General features: G+C 37.4%; 4 protein-coding genes across 5 annotated transcripts in view; 3 read left to right on the forward strand and 1 right to left on the reverse strand.

Moving 5' to 3' along the window:
- Window positions 1–916: 916 nt before the first annotated feature.
- LOC113202736 (exocyst complex component 4) lies at window positions 917–7396 on the forward strand. Its single transcript, XM_026417109.2, has 16 exons — window positions 917–1061; window positions 1481–1642; window positions 1724–1893; window positions 1987–2367; window positions 2446–2599; window positions 2689–3066; window positions 3153–3280; window positions 3375–3459; window positions 3528–3661; window positions 3732–3909; window positions 3997–4217; window positions 4316–4556; window positions 4651–4839; window positions 4937–5107; window positions 5194–5400; window positions 5524–7396. The coding sequence occupies exons 1-16, from the start codon at window positions 1002–1004 to the stop codon at window positions 5689–5691; spliced, it is 3027 nt and encodes a 1008-aa protein (XP_026272894.1). The 5' UTR covers window positions 917–1001; the 3' UTR covers window positions 5692–7396.
- Window positions 7397–7716: 320 nt separating this feature from the next.
- On the reverse strand, window positions 7717–11772 carry LOC113202739 (integral membrane protein GPR180). The gene is made up of 6 exons (XM_026417111.2): window positions 11214–11772; window positions 10946–11111; window positions 10615–10848; window positions 10389–10526; window positions 10058–10313; window positions 7717–9951 (listed from the first exon to the last, which is right to left on the reverse strand). The coding sequence occupies exons 1-6, from the start codon at window positions 11744–11746 to the stop codon at window positions 9671–9673; spliced, it is 1608 nt and encodes a 535-aa protein (XP_026272896.1). The 5' UTR covers window positions 11747–11772; the 3' UTR covers window positions 7717–9670.
- A 42-nt stretch (window positions 11773–11814) lies between these two features.
- Window positions 11815–12968, forward strand: LOC113202741 (protein JTB). The gene is made up of 4 exons (XM_026417115.2): window positions 11815–12133; window positions 12304–12464; window positions 12542–12635; window positions 12716–12968. Exons 1-4 carry the CDS (start codon window positions 12078–12080, stop codon window positions 12876–12878), a joined length of 474 nt encoding a protein of 157 aa, XP_026272900.1. The 5' UTR covers window positions 11815–12077; the 3' UTR covers window positions 12879–12968.
- Window positions 12968–15520, forward strand: part of LOC113202738 (glutathione S-transferase C-terminal domain-containing protein) — a 3143-nt gene continuing 590 nt past the window's right edge. The window contains exons 1-9 of one of the 2 annotated variants that reach the window (XM_052277323.1): window positions 12968–13175; window positions 13275–13489; window positions 13580–13717; window positions 13816–14046; window positions 14126–14305; window positions 14396–14560; window positions 14645–14845; window positions 14950–15105; window positions 15187–15473. In XM_052277323.1, coding sequence (XP_052133283.1) covers window positions 12968–13175; window positions 13275–13489; window positions 13580–13717; window positions 13816–14046; window positions 14126–14305; window positions 14396–14560; window positions 14645–14845; window positions 14950–15105; window positions 15187–15444 — 1752 coding nt within the window. In that variant the 3' untranslated portion in view covers window positions 15445–15473. Of the gene's footprint in view, window positions 13176–13274; window positions 13490–13579; window positions 13718–13815; window positions 14047–14125; window positions 14306–14395; window positions 14561–14644; window positions 14846–14949; window positions 15106–15186; window positions 15494–15520 lie in introns of both variants that reach the window. The other variant, XM_026417110.2, reaches the window with a different exon arrangement.

The raw sequence follows: 15520 nt of genomic DNA on the forward strand, positions 1-15520 counted from the left end.
GGGGGGTGAGGTGTGAGGTAAGGCGGGTATTATTGTTATTCGCAGTCACGGGGGCCGGAACGGTGGCCGTAAGCGGGCGTGGTGGGGGAAACGGCTCCTTCCCGCCGCTCCGCCGGTTGGTTTGAAATCCCTAGCAGGTACTTAGCTGGGTAGCATTAGGCCCGGCTGGAGTCGGGGGGGGGGGGCTCGCTAATCCCTCCCCGCGCCGACCTCGTCATTGGGTGACGCGGGAAGTGGTTCCCCCAATATAGGAGCGCTTGCGCGGCTTGCGCTCACTTGTCTCTATAAGATTACACCTTCTTGCGGAACGAGGGGCCGGAACAGCGGCCTCATGGGAGGGATAAGGACCTGGGTGCGGCCACCCGCTACTCACCCTTTATGCGCTGTCCATTTATTTTCCTAGAATAATATTATTGCGATGAGTGGTGTGTGTCGTGTGTCTGCTTGACGGCTGTCGTCTGATTCAGAGGAGCGTTCAAGGGGGGCTCTCCCATGCCTCCCGTATAGCTCCGTCCTTGTTGCACTCAGATGGGGCAGCCTTGAACGCTCTTCTGAATCAGCGGGTGGCATCCGCCAAGGAGGAAGACCTCTGCTACTTTTGAAGAGATTAAGTAGATCGAACCTATGTATTACCTATCGTGTCCAACTTGCGGCATAAGGATTGTTGGTAACGAAGGGAAGTGCCCAGCTATGTGCAATCCACATGACCACAGTGTGGTCTCACCTTGCTGGGTTGGCCCGGGCACAGTCGCACCACCGCTCTGGACGTACCGCACGGGCACAAGATCTCGTTCAACTTTACACACCTCTTCCATACTGTCACCCGTTTTACCCTCAAAGGCTGACAGGCTGACTGTAGACACCAACTTTAAAAAGGTTTAACACCTTGGAGTGTATGATGAAAAATTCACTGTGACTTCGAGAATGAAAAATTGCTGAAGGCTTGAGTCGACTTATATGTCCAGTTCTTCTGCCCGAGTTAATAAACAGAAACAACCACCATGGCGGGGCTACCGCCCCCAACAAAACCTCCTCGCAGTGTCAAACACCCGAAAGAAAGCGTAAGATTTACATTTCTGTGTCCCTTTTTTTGCCCCTTAATCGCACGAGGGATTCGTTGATTCTTTTTTGGACACGAAAGTACTCTATTCACGATATTCTAACCTTATTTTTGAAGGGGGGGTCACCCCTGTCAACTTTGACAAGAGTTGTCTGCAAGAACCATGTCATTTTCGTTTTACGTTTCCAAAACAATAGTCTCTTTCATATTTGATTTAATCTGCACAAAAAATCTTTCTTGTGCTTCTGTTTCCGAAGTGTATTGCAACTGATGAGCAGAAACTCTAACCTACTCATCTAACTTTGACATTTCAATCATCTTTGTTTACACAACATTATTGTCTCACCATTTCCTCTTTATATTGTTTTTGATGTCTTTGTATACATTACCTCTTCTACCATAATATCATTTTTGTTACAGAGTGGGCTGTTAATGTCTGTGATCCGAACTTTATCAGCAAGTGAATCTAATGAACAACGTGATCGTGAGAAAGCTAAGCTAGAGAAGGAATACAAACGCAGTGATCAGCGTCTAGATGAGCTTATATCATTCCACCATAATGACCTCACACAGGTCATGCAGGTACATAGTTTGTCAGCTTTGTTTTGACATGCGTATTTAAATAGTGAAGGAATGGTTCTACAGTAATTGTACCTTTTCTAGGTATTTGCTAAATTATCAGCATCGGTAACAGCATCCCGGGAAAAAATTCTCGGTGTGAAAGAGAATTTGCTAGCCTGCAAACAGCTATTACATTGCCGGAGAGATGAGCTGAAGAAACTGTGGTTAGAAGGAGTTGAACACAAACATGTTCTGCAGCTACTTGAAGAGATGTAAGGCATTAGGGTAAACCTATCTACCTATCCAACTTGCATTTTGTACCTTTATTAATTCCATTTTTACATGTTGAACATTGGTAATGGCAGAGAACAATTAAGGGAAGTGCCCTCCCAGCTTGCAATCTACATGGCCAAAAAGCAATACCTTAGTGCAACTAAGCTTTTGGTAAAGGCTCTCACTCTCGGTGATGGCAGTCTGGAGAAGGTGGAAGCATTGCGTGAGCTGAGGGGTGAACTTCAAGCCAAAAAACAATTATTACACATAAAACTTTTGGAAGAGCTGAGCCAACTTCTCTATGTTGAGTCCACCCAAGAAGTTTTGGCACTTAGGCGCCAGGGCTCTGGGCGAGACATGAATGCATCTGCATCACCATTTCAAAGAGCTTCAGAATTGAGATCTTCCGCTAGGGGAAAGGCGAGGAGGAATTTACTTGAAATTAGTCCTTTTCCAGGTGCATCTGCTGGCAGGTGAGATGTCGTAATAATCATAATGATAATGCAGTTTATAATTTTCAAACTGTTATAATGGCTAAATATTTTTAACAGGGTGGGATTGAGTCCCAAAGGATCAATGCCAGGAGATGACTTTGACTTGTCAGAAGATTTTGACACCACCAATCTGCAGCTGAATCCAGAGCATTTCATGGCTGTTCTTATTGAATGCTTAGCTGTTCTGGGGAAAATACCTGAAGCTGTGGAGGTGAGAGGAGATTGTGAACTTATCTGTGTATTTTTTAATTAATTAGTTATTTCCTTCTTTAAATATTTGGTGCCGTTTCATTTTTGCAGTCCTTGAAAGTTCAGATGCAGTCTGAACTACTCGGTGTTGTGTCACGGACTACAAGAGCATTACTGGATGGAGTAGTATTGCAAGCCCCTATGACTGGGCCCTCTGCCACATCACTACTGCCTGTTGCAGTATTGCCAAATGGTGCAGTCACTCCATCCCAAATCTCAAATGGAGATGTAAAACAGAAGAGCATTGGTAGTAATCAGTCAAATCATCCCCTACCTGAACTCTTGTATACTCTGCTAGATCAATTCAGACGCATCGCTGAAAGTCACAACTTTGTTTTAAGGCGCTTAAGTTATACTTGTGAAAAATACATTTTAAAAAATATTCGCCTCTATGAAATATCTGATATTTGGTCGATGGTACAGGCTGTTGTAAGTGTTCCTTGAAGCTTAAAATAGAAAGTTGATATGCCATACCAAACAGTTTTTACGTATTGTAATGTATTGTTCTTTTACAGATGCAATTAGTTCTGAATGACTACCTTGACATTCAGAACACAGCTGCTGACAACCAACAGGCTACTGCTTCATTCTCTGAGCCTAGCAATGATATATCGTTCTATTTTTCTCGTAGAAAAATCCAGAGGTCCGTTTTATGATACATGTAAAGGTTAACATTGTAATTATAGGATACGGTAATATCTAGCTAACTAATAAAAAATTGTTCTCTTTAAATTTAGACCAAAGAAAATGCCACTGTTTAAATTTGAACATTCTCTCAGTATTTCAAATGGAACTATGCTTGCAGACAACGCTGACTTCAAAGTAAGTTTAAAGTAATCTAATCTTTCTTGTGATTTCAATGGCTCTTTACTAAACTTGTGTTTCTTCAGATGCACTCAGATGGCCGTCTTCAAAGAGATAAGCTGTTGATCTGTCCCTCTGACCCTCATAACATAACACTTATTTTTATACCAATTACTAAGTTTATTGAGGAAATTGAGTTGGCAACAAATTGCAAAATTGGGTTTGTATTTTCACAAAGCACTTTGAGCAAAACATTTTGTTTATTCTACTAATTTTAACTATTATTTTAGGGTTCCCTGCACATTAAATGCGTTTTTAGCTGACTACATCAAAGAAGTGTTTCTTGGTCGTTATCAATCTAAAATGTCATCAACTATAGAAATGGTCACCAAGTCACCTGAAGCATGGAGAGGCATTATCACCCCCGAGCAGATGAGAGAAATGCGAAGGACAAGACCTCTTCTTCAGGTACCTATTTTCCTAATTCGAAATTCCTGTATTTTCTATCTAATTCTTATTTTAAGTATTTTGAATATTTTCTTTCTTCTTTATTAGAGCACAGTGTTGATCGAAAGTTGTGTAAAAGATCTACAGCAGTTGATCATGGCCTTGCCTGTGTACACTGAACATTTCTTGTCAATAGTCACCAACCTCCTAAGAAGCTATCGTGAAAATTGTCAAGCTGCATATCGGGGAAAAGTTCAGCCAGAATCAGAAGATAAACGCATATTCAGTGCTGCTTTTTTGAAAGATGAAGATATTAGTAGATTTATAAAGTACGTACTTACCGCTCCTTTGCTTTGGAGCTGTAGTACTTTTCTCAAAAATGACTTATACCTAATTAAAATTTTATCTGTTTAAATTTATTATTTAGATCACTACCAAATTGGGCAAATTTGCAAGCTCAGAAAGCTATTCATCTTCAGAGGCAGAAACGACGTGCCTTGCATCGAGAGGAAACAACAGATGAAGAAAGTCCAGAGGATATTCGCCAAAGAAATGAGAAAGAAGCTGAGATTCTTGCTAGTGCCTTGGGTGAGGGTGGAGTAAACCACCATGAAATTATATCTGACGTAAAGCATTTAAGGAGCCTAGCTTTACTGCAGGAGAGCATGGTATGACTTTTGTTATTCATTATTTGTGATTTCAAAAATCGAAGCCAAATATCCAAATATTTATTTTCGCATAATTATTTTGTTTTGTTTCTAGGAATGGTTTGCTGGCTGCATCTACAGCTTTGCAAGTGAGCTTCCACGATTATCACCGACGATACCTGTTGTGAGAGTTATGTCTGATGTTACTCCAGCTGCTCAAAGCGGCACTGTAGAAGGGCTCCAACAACTAGCAAGAGAGTTTGAAGATCTTGCTGACACATGTTTGCTAGTACTGCACTTAGAGGTAAGAAAAGGATTGTCTTGTAACACAAGTCACTTAGGCGCGCCAAATGCATTTCTTTTTGCGTGATCTTATCAGTCTACTCATCTCTATTTTATAGGTGAGAGTGCAGTGTTTCCATTACCTTCTTCCAAAAGTGAAGGATTATGGTCGCTTAGCTGATTGTGGAATGGATTCCCAGGAGCCAGATCCTAAAGTGTTGGAACTCACAAGGGCTTTAACTAGTTGTGATGAAGCGCTTACAAACATCTTACAACCTCTCAAGTGCAGAGTAAGAACTCCTTTTGTTTGTTTCTTATTGAACTATGGTATATTTCTAATCTATCTGTCTAAGAAGCTATTTACACTCTCTTACAGTATGTTTTCGAGGGTCTGGGACATTTCATGTCAAAGATCTTAATGAGTGTAGCCCAATACATTGACAGAATTGATGAGGGTGGAATTCAGAAGATGTGTCGAAACATATTCACATTGCAACAGACACTAACAAATATTACAATGACCAGGGAAGTGGCTCTTGATCATGCAAGACACTATTATGAATTGTTTTATTTAACACCTGAGGTAAGTCAGTAAATTAAGTAAACAAATGTGATGGTCCTTCAAATATATTCTCATTGACTCGGATTATTCCTAAATTTACACCTATTTCTGAATTTTATTGAATCATGTTTTTAATTTGTACAGGAAATTCTCAGTGGAGTGGTTGAAAAGGGACCTCAATTTTCCGAATTAGAATATATGAATGCTTTTCAACTAGTTCATCGTAGTTACCCCGATCAAGATGTGACTGCATTGAATTCATACTTGTCTCGCCTATCAGATATACTTGGTGAAGTAGGAGTAACTGTATGATACAAGTATGGCTCAGGCAGACGTAGTCTGTTCTGAGCTGTGCTTCTGTCTCTTTAAAAGGATGAAGCTTAAATACAGAACAAAATTTAACAATCTTACAGATGTGGAACTGTAAATGATTTCAAAGTTGTTAGTATACCTTTGCTTTCCTACCTGAGCATGTTGCAAAATTCAGGTAAAGTAAATTAAAACAAAGAGTGATTAGTGAGTAAATGTATGATATGCGCCCACTATCTATTTAAGCTTGGAAGTATACATTTTGTAGATTGTCTATTTATTGTTACACACGTGATTGTGTTTGATTGCATGGCTGGCTGAAATATCTGTGTGCAGAGCCCAAAGATTTTGATGGTCATGTACATCTTCTCCTGATAATGTAAGAGAGTTCCATTTTGTAAATCTTGTGCTATGGTTTGTTAGAGACTCGACGAAAGTTTTATACATAGAAATATATTTATAAATGTACTGTAGTAATTATTGTCATAACTTTTTCTGTTTTGCCCATTTCAATGCCCACCTGTGTTTGGTTGGTAGGTACCTATGGTATGTATGTATTAGATTGGTAGGTGCTAAATACACTACGTATATAGTTCCGTTAGGATGCAATCCTAACTGTATGTGATACACACTTGTTAATATTCTGTTGTTCTCTCTCGTTTTCTGTTTGTTTTTAAAGTAACTTTATTTTTACCATTTTTAATCAATCGGAAAGAGTTAATGAAGTTTCACCTATCATTGTTACGATTCTCCTGGTTATTTTGTCTATTCCTTATATGTGTATTCTCTTATAATCCCAAGATACAGGATCTGTTGGTGAATACCTATCTCCTCCTATGATGTGATATGTTTTCCCCATTAAGTTTTTGTGTTAATCAAAGTAAGAACTCCGTCGTAATTTGATAATTTGCGCATTGAAAATTCAATTTAACTATGTGTTCATCAAAGGTGCCTTTTAGTGAGTCAAATGTGACTGAGCTTTCTATTGTAAACATTGTTTCAAAAATGTTAACTGCTCAACTTGCATGTTTGTGACTTTCAGAAACAAAACAACTGTTTACTGTTCAAATATTTTGAATTTGGAAGTCTAATTGTAAACATTTGAGCTCTTCTCCAGCTTATAATATAGTTTATGTAAAGAAATAAAACAACATAAAACAATCAAATAACCAAATAATCCAGTTGATTACTGTTAGCTTAAACCATTATCCTGTTCTTGTTGCCATGGGGTATTGGCCGAGTCAGTAGACCTACATGTTGCGCAATGCTCATCTGAGGCACAATTTTGGTTTAAAGTTGCACCTTAAATGTGCATCCTATGTGCTATTTGGTTATGTTTGCTAACTGCCTTCCTAGCTGACATTTTGATGATTTCCTTGAAATGCATCACTTATGAAAGTTGGAATGGGGCCTGTGCCTGTGTTAATGCCAGATAGTCACAGAAAATCTCTCTCAAATTAATGTATGTTATTTTATTTATCAGTGTTCCCTTTGCTGTGTATTCACACTTGTCCTTATCATTTCTTCCTTTTTTCCATTAGTTGTCCCATCCCTTTCCTTTTTAGTACATGAGAAATTTAAGTATCCTTACGCGTCAATGACAACTTCTTAATTAATCAATCAATTAGTTTCAAGTATGCATATGATTGCAGAAAAATCTTAACACAAAATTTGTAATGAAATTGTATTAAAAAAATTATCAGATGTCCTTGTGTTTGGACTTATTGTCAGTAACTAGTACTACCCCAATTACATTTCTCCTGTCAATCTCAGCTTCTATCAGATTTTAAAGCCAGTTTAACTCATGTGTTTTAGTTTACTGTGCTTTCGGTGGGACATAGGAGGTTTGTTTTCCTTGCATAAGAAAAAGGAAAAATTAACTCTAGTAAATGGCTTGAATTGTTCATAAGCTCATGATCAGTTGAGGTGATGCTTCGGCTCAGGCCTAGTCTTCTTTCTGTCAATGTTCAGATCCACCACTCTTGGTTAAAAATGTCAAGGAAAAAGGACCAAGTATGTAGTTCTGAATACTTTTAATCATAGATGACATTTTATTTTTGGCAACTTGTAGTCCCCAAAGCTGGACGGATGAGTTAAGTATCTCTTGAGGGACAAACAGATTCTGAGATGAATTTTCTTATAAGGTAACCACTGGCAACTAGCATATATCAAATAAAAATCAGTAGGAAAAAAATCAAAAAATCTCAAACACTGGAATTATTCTGTTTTCTTAAAAATTGTGAAGAAAATAACCTTCAACATTTTGAGGTCCATTTGAAGCGAAAAGATGAAGTAAAAAATCCAATGGAGGACTGAGAAACAAATCTCGGAAATGTTCACATAAAATACAGGTTCCTTTATAGGAAAACAATTGTAAAACACAAGTAAAGTTTTCAAATTTATTTGAAGATTTTGTTCCAAAAAAAAAAGAAAGAAGAAGAAGAACTTTGAAGAACGCACTTTTCATAGATCCAAAGTTCCACATTACTGGATCTCTCATATTTTTAATTGACTAGAGAAAGATAGGTAATTACTGCACATCACACATGTGACAAGGTGAGCCTCAAAAATAAGCAGGTCCTCTATGATAAGCCTCATTTTAGATAGTATAAAGATAGTAGTCCTTGCTAAACTAAACTGATTTAAAAACAGAACTATGAGAAAGCATAGAATGAAAGAAAATATTCCTACTAAAGTTGTAATTAGAACTACAACAACAACAATTCTAAGTAAAAATCTAGTGCAGAAAATGTATGACTATATTATATTTAGTGCACAGATTTGTCCACTGAAAGGAGCCACGGAAAGGATCGTTGAAACTGAAGAGAATTCAGAGCATTAACATGTTATAAAATCTAATATGCCACTACAAAAAGTTACCATTAAGAGAGATAAAGCTATAAGTTATCTACTTGGCCAAAAATTTTTAACTTTGTGTAAAAAAATGTCTAGGTTCTTAGAAATTAAAAAAAGTTCTAAAATTTCATCCACATTATCAAGGGCCCTAAATCAAAACACTTTTAATACTGAACTTAATCTTGATTTCTAAAATATTCTTTGAGGCTTCCATCAACCCTACAGACACACTTTCACCTTTTGAACAGACTGACCAATAAGGTTTCTACATTCAACACACTTTAACATAATCATCTGGTATCACAATTAACATTATGAGCATCCTTTCCCAGGAGATGAGCATCTTTCCAATCCAAAAGTAACATCAAGATATTAATATATCAGCAATGAAATTAATAAAAACAATAAATAAGGCTGCCAAAAAACTTCTCCTACGTAGTCAACACAGATTTTCAAAACAGGCACAATTATAACAATTGTTAAAATTGTTTAGTTACCAATCTATACCAGAATATTTCTAACAATTTGCCAATAGTGCAATTGGTTTTGATCCCAACAGTAGGTCTCAGGCTTCTGACAAATCATTACTGGACAAATATATGAAATAAAAACAGAAAACATCAACAATAAAGTCAAGTACTGTACATCACAGCATGAGCATTTACCTTCTTCATGAAACAAGCTGAACTGAAGAGGTAGCACTCAGATCACATTCATAGTCGTAGTACATTCTACATTACGTACCATCAGCACAACAAGAATTAGGTGAACCCCTCTCATGGTGATATTACAAGCCAATAGGGTTAAATTCTTTTTGCGATGATGGAACAATAATGCACATTCGGAGACAGAGAGCTTAAAGCCTCTGGCGCCAACAGCCATACAAAACAAGGTAAGATAGATTAGATTAGATTTGTTGTGGTGGCAGACTTGCAAAGAGAAATGTACCACAACCAACCAAGAACCAACATTTTAAAAATTGACCTTATACGAAAACAACTTGAAAAATTATTTACACCTTAAAAACTAAAAAAACTGGAATTACAACAAAATAATTACAAAAAAAATACAGTATTTAAAATTCAATGGCACTATAACTGTAACATACACATTAAAATTAAAACTATTAGGTAAGGATGGGCTTAGTATAATCTGCGTCATCAATGTTGTTTTGTGAACTATTCACTGAGGAGAAATTGTTGTAATCAGATGGAACATCATTAAAATCATGAGGCTCATCCGTGTTCATTCTATATGTGTTTACAACATGAGGAGACTCATTGAATTCATCCAATTCGTCAGCATGGAAATTTTCGTTTGCCAATAAGAAGTATTGCTCACTGCGAGTGGGCCACAACAAATGTGTCATCACACAATAGGCCAAACAATCTGCTGAGTATGTTATTCCTGAAGTAGAACAAAAAAAATTTGATTCAGTATCAATTTGATTCCAGATTAGTTACAATCTCAATAATCCGATACATAGTTTTATTGTAACTGTGATATATCTTACCAAGCAGTAGCTTAAATCGCCAAAGAGCTGAGACACGGAGTGCAATAAGAGCAATTATAGGTAAGTAAATAAACCAAACTAGAGCTGAAGCACCAAAATGGAGGAAGAAATGCAGCTTATGGATATTATGCTCATATGACATTGTATTCCTTAGTTCAAGGAAAAACCATATCATAATAACCGAGCGAAGAGTCAGAATCAACCACCCTGGCCATGTTTGGTACTCATCAATCTCTTCAATAATGTCCACTTCAGTCTGGAAATTTCAAAAACATAACATAATACTTTGCATTCTTACAAGTTGTAAGAGTGACACAAACATTTCTCTTACCATGTTCCAAACATAGAGCAGGACATGCACAACACCATAAATAAACCAAATCGTGAACACCAAAGGCTTGTGTGTCAGTTCCAAACGAGTTATTGCCCAACCCTTCGCTAGCAGCAGTAGCAGCAGCATGAGTGTTGTCTGACCAATGATAAAAAATAATTAATTGAGGGATCACTTGCTAGTCAATTTATGATTTATGTGAGTAAGTTAAAGTTTCAATGCTTACCCTTGACAAGATATCAAAAACATCCCCAGCAACTGCAACTTGTTCAAACCCTACACCATCAACAGCAAATTTCAAAACATGAAATAGGTTGAATAGTAGTCCGATGAACTCCATTAGCAGGCTGACAGTGAACAATCTAGTCACGGGATGACGTTGTTGCAAAGCAGCATAGAGCTGAAGTGGAACTAGTATTATGTAACACAGGAAGAAAACCAAATAAAGCTCTACAGTGTCCTGTAGGGCAGAAAAAGGTAACAGTTAAAAAATTACAAATTGACAAGTTTTTCATCTGTTTTTGTATTTTTAACAAAATTAAATTCTATTAACTCACCTGTCTGTCAAAAGAAAACTGGTATAAGACAGGATTGTTCCCAGATACATTTGGATTACCATTGACAAACCATATATCATAATCTAATTCAGCCTCCTCGTCTAAATGTTTCCATTTACATGTCTTAGGATCTCGATAACAGGCGACCATACTTATATACCAAAATCTATGGAAAAAAGGAGCCACACATTGGTTTGGGAAAACAACAAAGCTCAATCACTCAATGAGGTCTATGAATGTGGTAGTAACAAATCAAAGCACTTATTACCTTGGCTGACGAATGTCACGAATCCTGAAGGTGAACTGATGATTTGGTACCACATTAGTAGGCTTGTCTTCATCTTCACAAACTTTTCCAAAAGGGCATGGAATTTTTCTTAGGAAATCTAGCTCACCAGCATCATAACAAGCAGAATCGTAAGCTGTGTAGTTTATTTTGTCGAACATCAGCATGCATGCCTTGCTTTTATTAGCAACGGTACGATTACCATAGTACTCTAAAAAGTATCCTCTATCTAAGACGGCCAACGTGGCTTTTTGGCTAAAATTCCCTTTGATTGTGACATTACCATAAATATAACCATCATTTTCTTGGTGAACGTCAGTCTTCTGGAACCCAAATTTGATTAAAAACCTGAAAAATTCTTTAGTGTTCCAGGTCCCACTTATATGAGCTGTTTCGGCAATGTGATTTTGCGAGATTAAAGTAATGAAAATAACGGTAAAAGCTAAACAAAAATGCTTAAAAACTGAAAAACTACAAGTAACTTTTGATGTCAACATTCTTTCTGCAGACGCCATTGTATCACGAACCCAGTTGTACCAACCCAACCATGTTGTCAGAGTTGTGTGGAACGGTGGTTGAACGAGCGGGCGGTGGGTCACGAAGCATGAAGTATAAACATAAACATAACCATACGTTGCGTTGATGTTATATTTATGTCATCATCATCAGTGGGGTGAACAAACGTCGAGAGCGTGTCCAGTGACGTACGAAATATTTCACTATCCTTGACTTATTGACTACTGTTGCTTGAAAGTTCGAAACAAGGTGGTCGAAGCCGAAAGGAGATGAGAGACCAAGGATTGTGGAGCGCATGACATCCTCATCCTCTTCCTGCTTTCTTTGAAGATGATCGAGTTCTGCTCCGAAAGGCGTATGTTTATAGCCATTGGCTTATTAGGAGGGTACGTATCTTAGAATTGTTCTTTCTGAACTATTATTTGTATGACACTACAATCCTTGACAATAAATAGCTTAGTACCATTATTGGCGTGTAGTTGTATGTAAACACTCAGAAAATTGTAAATGTGAAGAGAAAACACTGATTGGAAAAGGTTCCTCTGGACTTCCTTAGAGTTACTTTGCTGGTGCTAATCTTGGAGGGTCGTTGGACTTGGTCCGCTAATGCTGCTCGAGTTACCGTTGCCCCTTCAACACTACCTATTACGGCAACAAACACTTCCTGCTGGCTTCGTGAGGAATTTGTGGTCCTAGAGGAGTGTCATCCTTGTTCAGGTAACAAACTTTATATCTTTCTCTGCAGAGTGCAATTATTTCTGAGATATATTCTAATGACCAATTATATTTTTTAGCATTTGAAGTCACCAGTAAAAGCATTAAGGAATGCATTCCTACTAAATATAAAGAAGTTCTTAAGTGTAAGGTATCTGGACGAGCTGTAAGAAGGTAAATTTTGCTAAGACACAGCTTTTTATCATAAATTTTTCCAGCTATTGTTCTCCAATTATTTTATAATTACATTGCAGTTGTCTGAAAGTTGTCTGGCTAGAAGAACGCAACTTTTGGTTATTTGAATTAGCCTCATTCTGTGTGGCATTTTCATCATCTTTGGCAGTCTTTATCCGTCAACGGCAATTAGACCGCCGCATGATAAAGAGACTTCAAGCACAGCTTTCTAGTTGTGCATAAAATTTAGTGGACAATTGTCACGCACAATTTGTTATTTTTTCTGTGTCACTATTTTTCTTATTTTATAATAATATTAAGTCAATTCCAAAATGGGTTCTCTGTACCTTAATGCATTTGGTCAAGAAGAAGATGGTATTCGGTCAGTTACTATAGAAACAATGATTGTTTTACATGCCATCAAATGTCTTGATTTGGATGATGGTCCAAAGTTAGACATTATTTTGGTAGTATCTAGCTCAGTGCCAAATGAACCTAGTGTTCCAGTTTTTGAGGAGCTGTTCCCAAATCTCAGGATCGGTAAGCAAGGAAATATTGTAGAGTAAACCTATAATTTTTTCTATCTGTGCCTTTGGCCTGGTTTTAACTGATTGTTATCATTTCTTTTCTTCTTATCAGAAGAAGCAGATTCTGCCCTCCCGTACCAAGCAAAAGTTTGCAAGTTGCCTGTGTTTGTCTCTAAAGAAAATAGACTTGTGCAGACTGTTGCTGGCTTGAGTTCTGTCCTCAGAAAATTATTGTTTGTTAAATCAATTGATCATCCATTGCTGGGGTTTCGCCAGTCTTGCCTAATTGCTTGTGCTGAGGTTTCTGTTTGGACTCGGTTTTGTGAGGTAATTTCTTTCTGCAAGTTATGGATTGTATGACAATAGCTGCCTCTAATCATGCAATCTCATTAAATGTCTGCACTTGTAATACAATAGGTTGATGTTATCAAATCTGTAAAAGATTTTTTGTCTCATCCACAATCTTTCTTGGAAATGATTCCTACGGATGTTGCTCGTTTGGAGGAACATTTATCTCATGCACCCCGTCTTCATAATGTGAGAAAACATCGGCAGGTGAGAAGTTTTTAAACAGTACTGTTCCATCTCATGCTTTATAAGATTTTGTGACATAACAATCTAACTAAGGAAACATTTGTAATATTACATTTTAGGCATATGCTAAGTCTATTGGCAGCATAGAGTCAGAAGAAGAAATACCACACCTATATGCTGAGGGCCCATCTATGACACTGGCAGATGTTATATTATTTCCCTGTTTCTACATTCTCTTGAGCCGTTTCTCACCAGATATTCTCTCTGTTACTGTTCCTTTGGTGTTGTCCTGGTACTCAAGGATTTTGGCCTCAGAAGAATTTCAGAATGGATTGGACATGTTGACTAAGGTTTGATAACTCATTATTACAAAACTATAGTTATCATGCTCAAATGTGCTTACTAAAAACTAAAGTACTGTTCCAACAGGTTGTTTCATTTCTTCCATCTGTTGAAGATAGTAATAATCAATGTTCTTACCTCTTGCCAAAAGTACCCAAAGAAAGTTTGTACAAATCGGATCCCTCACGATACAAACCTCGAAGTAACAAAATGTATACTCAGCAGGAAGATGTTGAAGCATCGTTAGCCATTGTGGATGATATAATGGTACTTATCTGTCTTGCAAGCCCCACTTTAAACCACAGTGAAATTGAGCGTTTTTTTTTGTTTTTTTTTAATATGCTCATCTTTTTTCAGACGTACCATGAAATTACTCAATCAGCAAGACCTTATGGTGATGATGTGCATCTGAACTGGGCTGATTTGCCCCTTGAAATCCAGCCTGAAGGTGGCCACGTCCCTGAAAAGCGGCAAATTCGCAAGGCTGAACAGTTAAAAAATATGGCTGAGGCTGTCATGAAGGTAGGTACATAATCTGTCCTTTCACTCAAAATTTACTGAATTTCACTAGAGCTCTGTAAAAAATTAAGTTTGTATTGTTTTCAGCTAGCTAAGCCAGGACATATTCTTGTTGACTTCTGTTCAGGTAGTGGTCATTTGGGTCTTCTTTTGGCTTGGGTTTTACCCAAATGCACTGTTCTATTGTTAGAAAATAAAGATAGGTCACTACAGAGAGCCGTTAATCGAATAGAGAAACTTGGCTTGGACAACATCCAGCTGGTTCAAGGCAATATTGATTATTTTCAGGTTGGTTTTTGTAATTTGTTCTATTTTTACTTTTCTTTTTTTGAGATAGTTTTTGTTTAAGTTATAATTTTTACTCTGAAGTATATTGTAAAAAAAAATTTCAGGGCAAATTTGATATTGGCATTGCACTTCATGCATGTGGAGTTGCTTCTGATATAGTTCTTCAACTTTGTGAGTCTAAAAGAGCAGCATTTGTTGTGTGTCCTTGCTGTTATGGTTCAATACAAAGTGGACATACAGTTTCATATCCAAGAAGCAAGGTAATTTACTGAAATGTGCTCTTCCTTAAATCTGTTGTTCCTTACATGTTGTATATTGTTTGTTTCTGTTTTTTAAAATAGCTGTTTCGGAATTCTGCACTTGGTTCCAAAGATTACCTTGTGCTTGGCCACTGTGCTGACCAGACGCACGGTGAAGAGGGATTGAAAACAGCTCAGGGAAACCAGTGTATGGCTAGCATAGACACTGATCGACTTCTACACTCACAAGATGCTGGATACAGAGTTCACTTGTCTAAGATGAATCCGCCCTCTTGCAGCCCAAAAAATAATCTGTTAGTGGGAATTCCACAAGAATGGACTGATGTTACATCTGAGTAGAAAGAATATTTTTCAAATACTGCCTTTAGGTATTTAATTTTTTTAAAAAGTTCACATTACATTTCAAAATTTAAAT

The sequence above is a fragment of the Frankliniella occidentalis genome, unplaced genomic scaffold (genome assembly GCF_000697945.3).
Source record: "Frankliniella occidentalis isolate FOCC.00 unplaced genomic scaffold, Focc_3.1 Scaffold9, whole genome shotgun sequence".
NCBI lineage: Eukaryota > Metazoa > Arthropoda > Insecta > Thysanoptera > Thripidae > Frankliniella > Frankliniella occidentalis.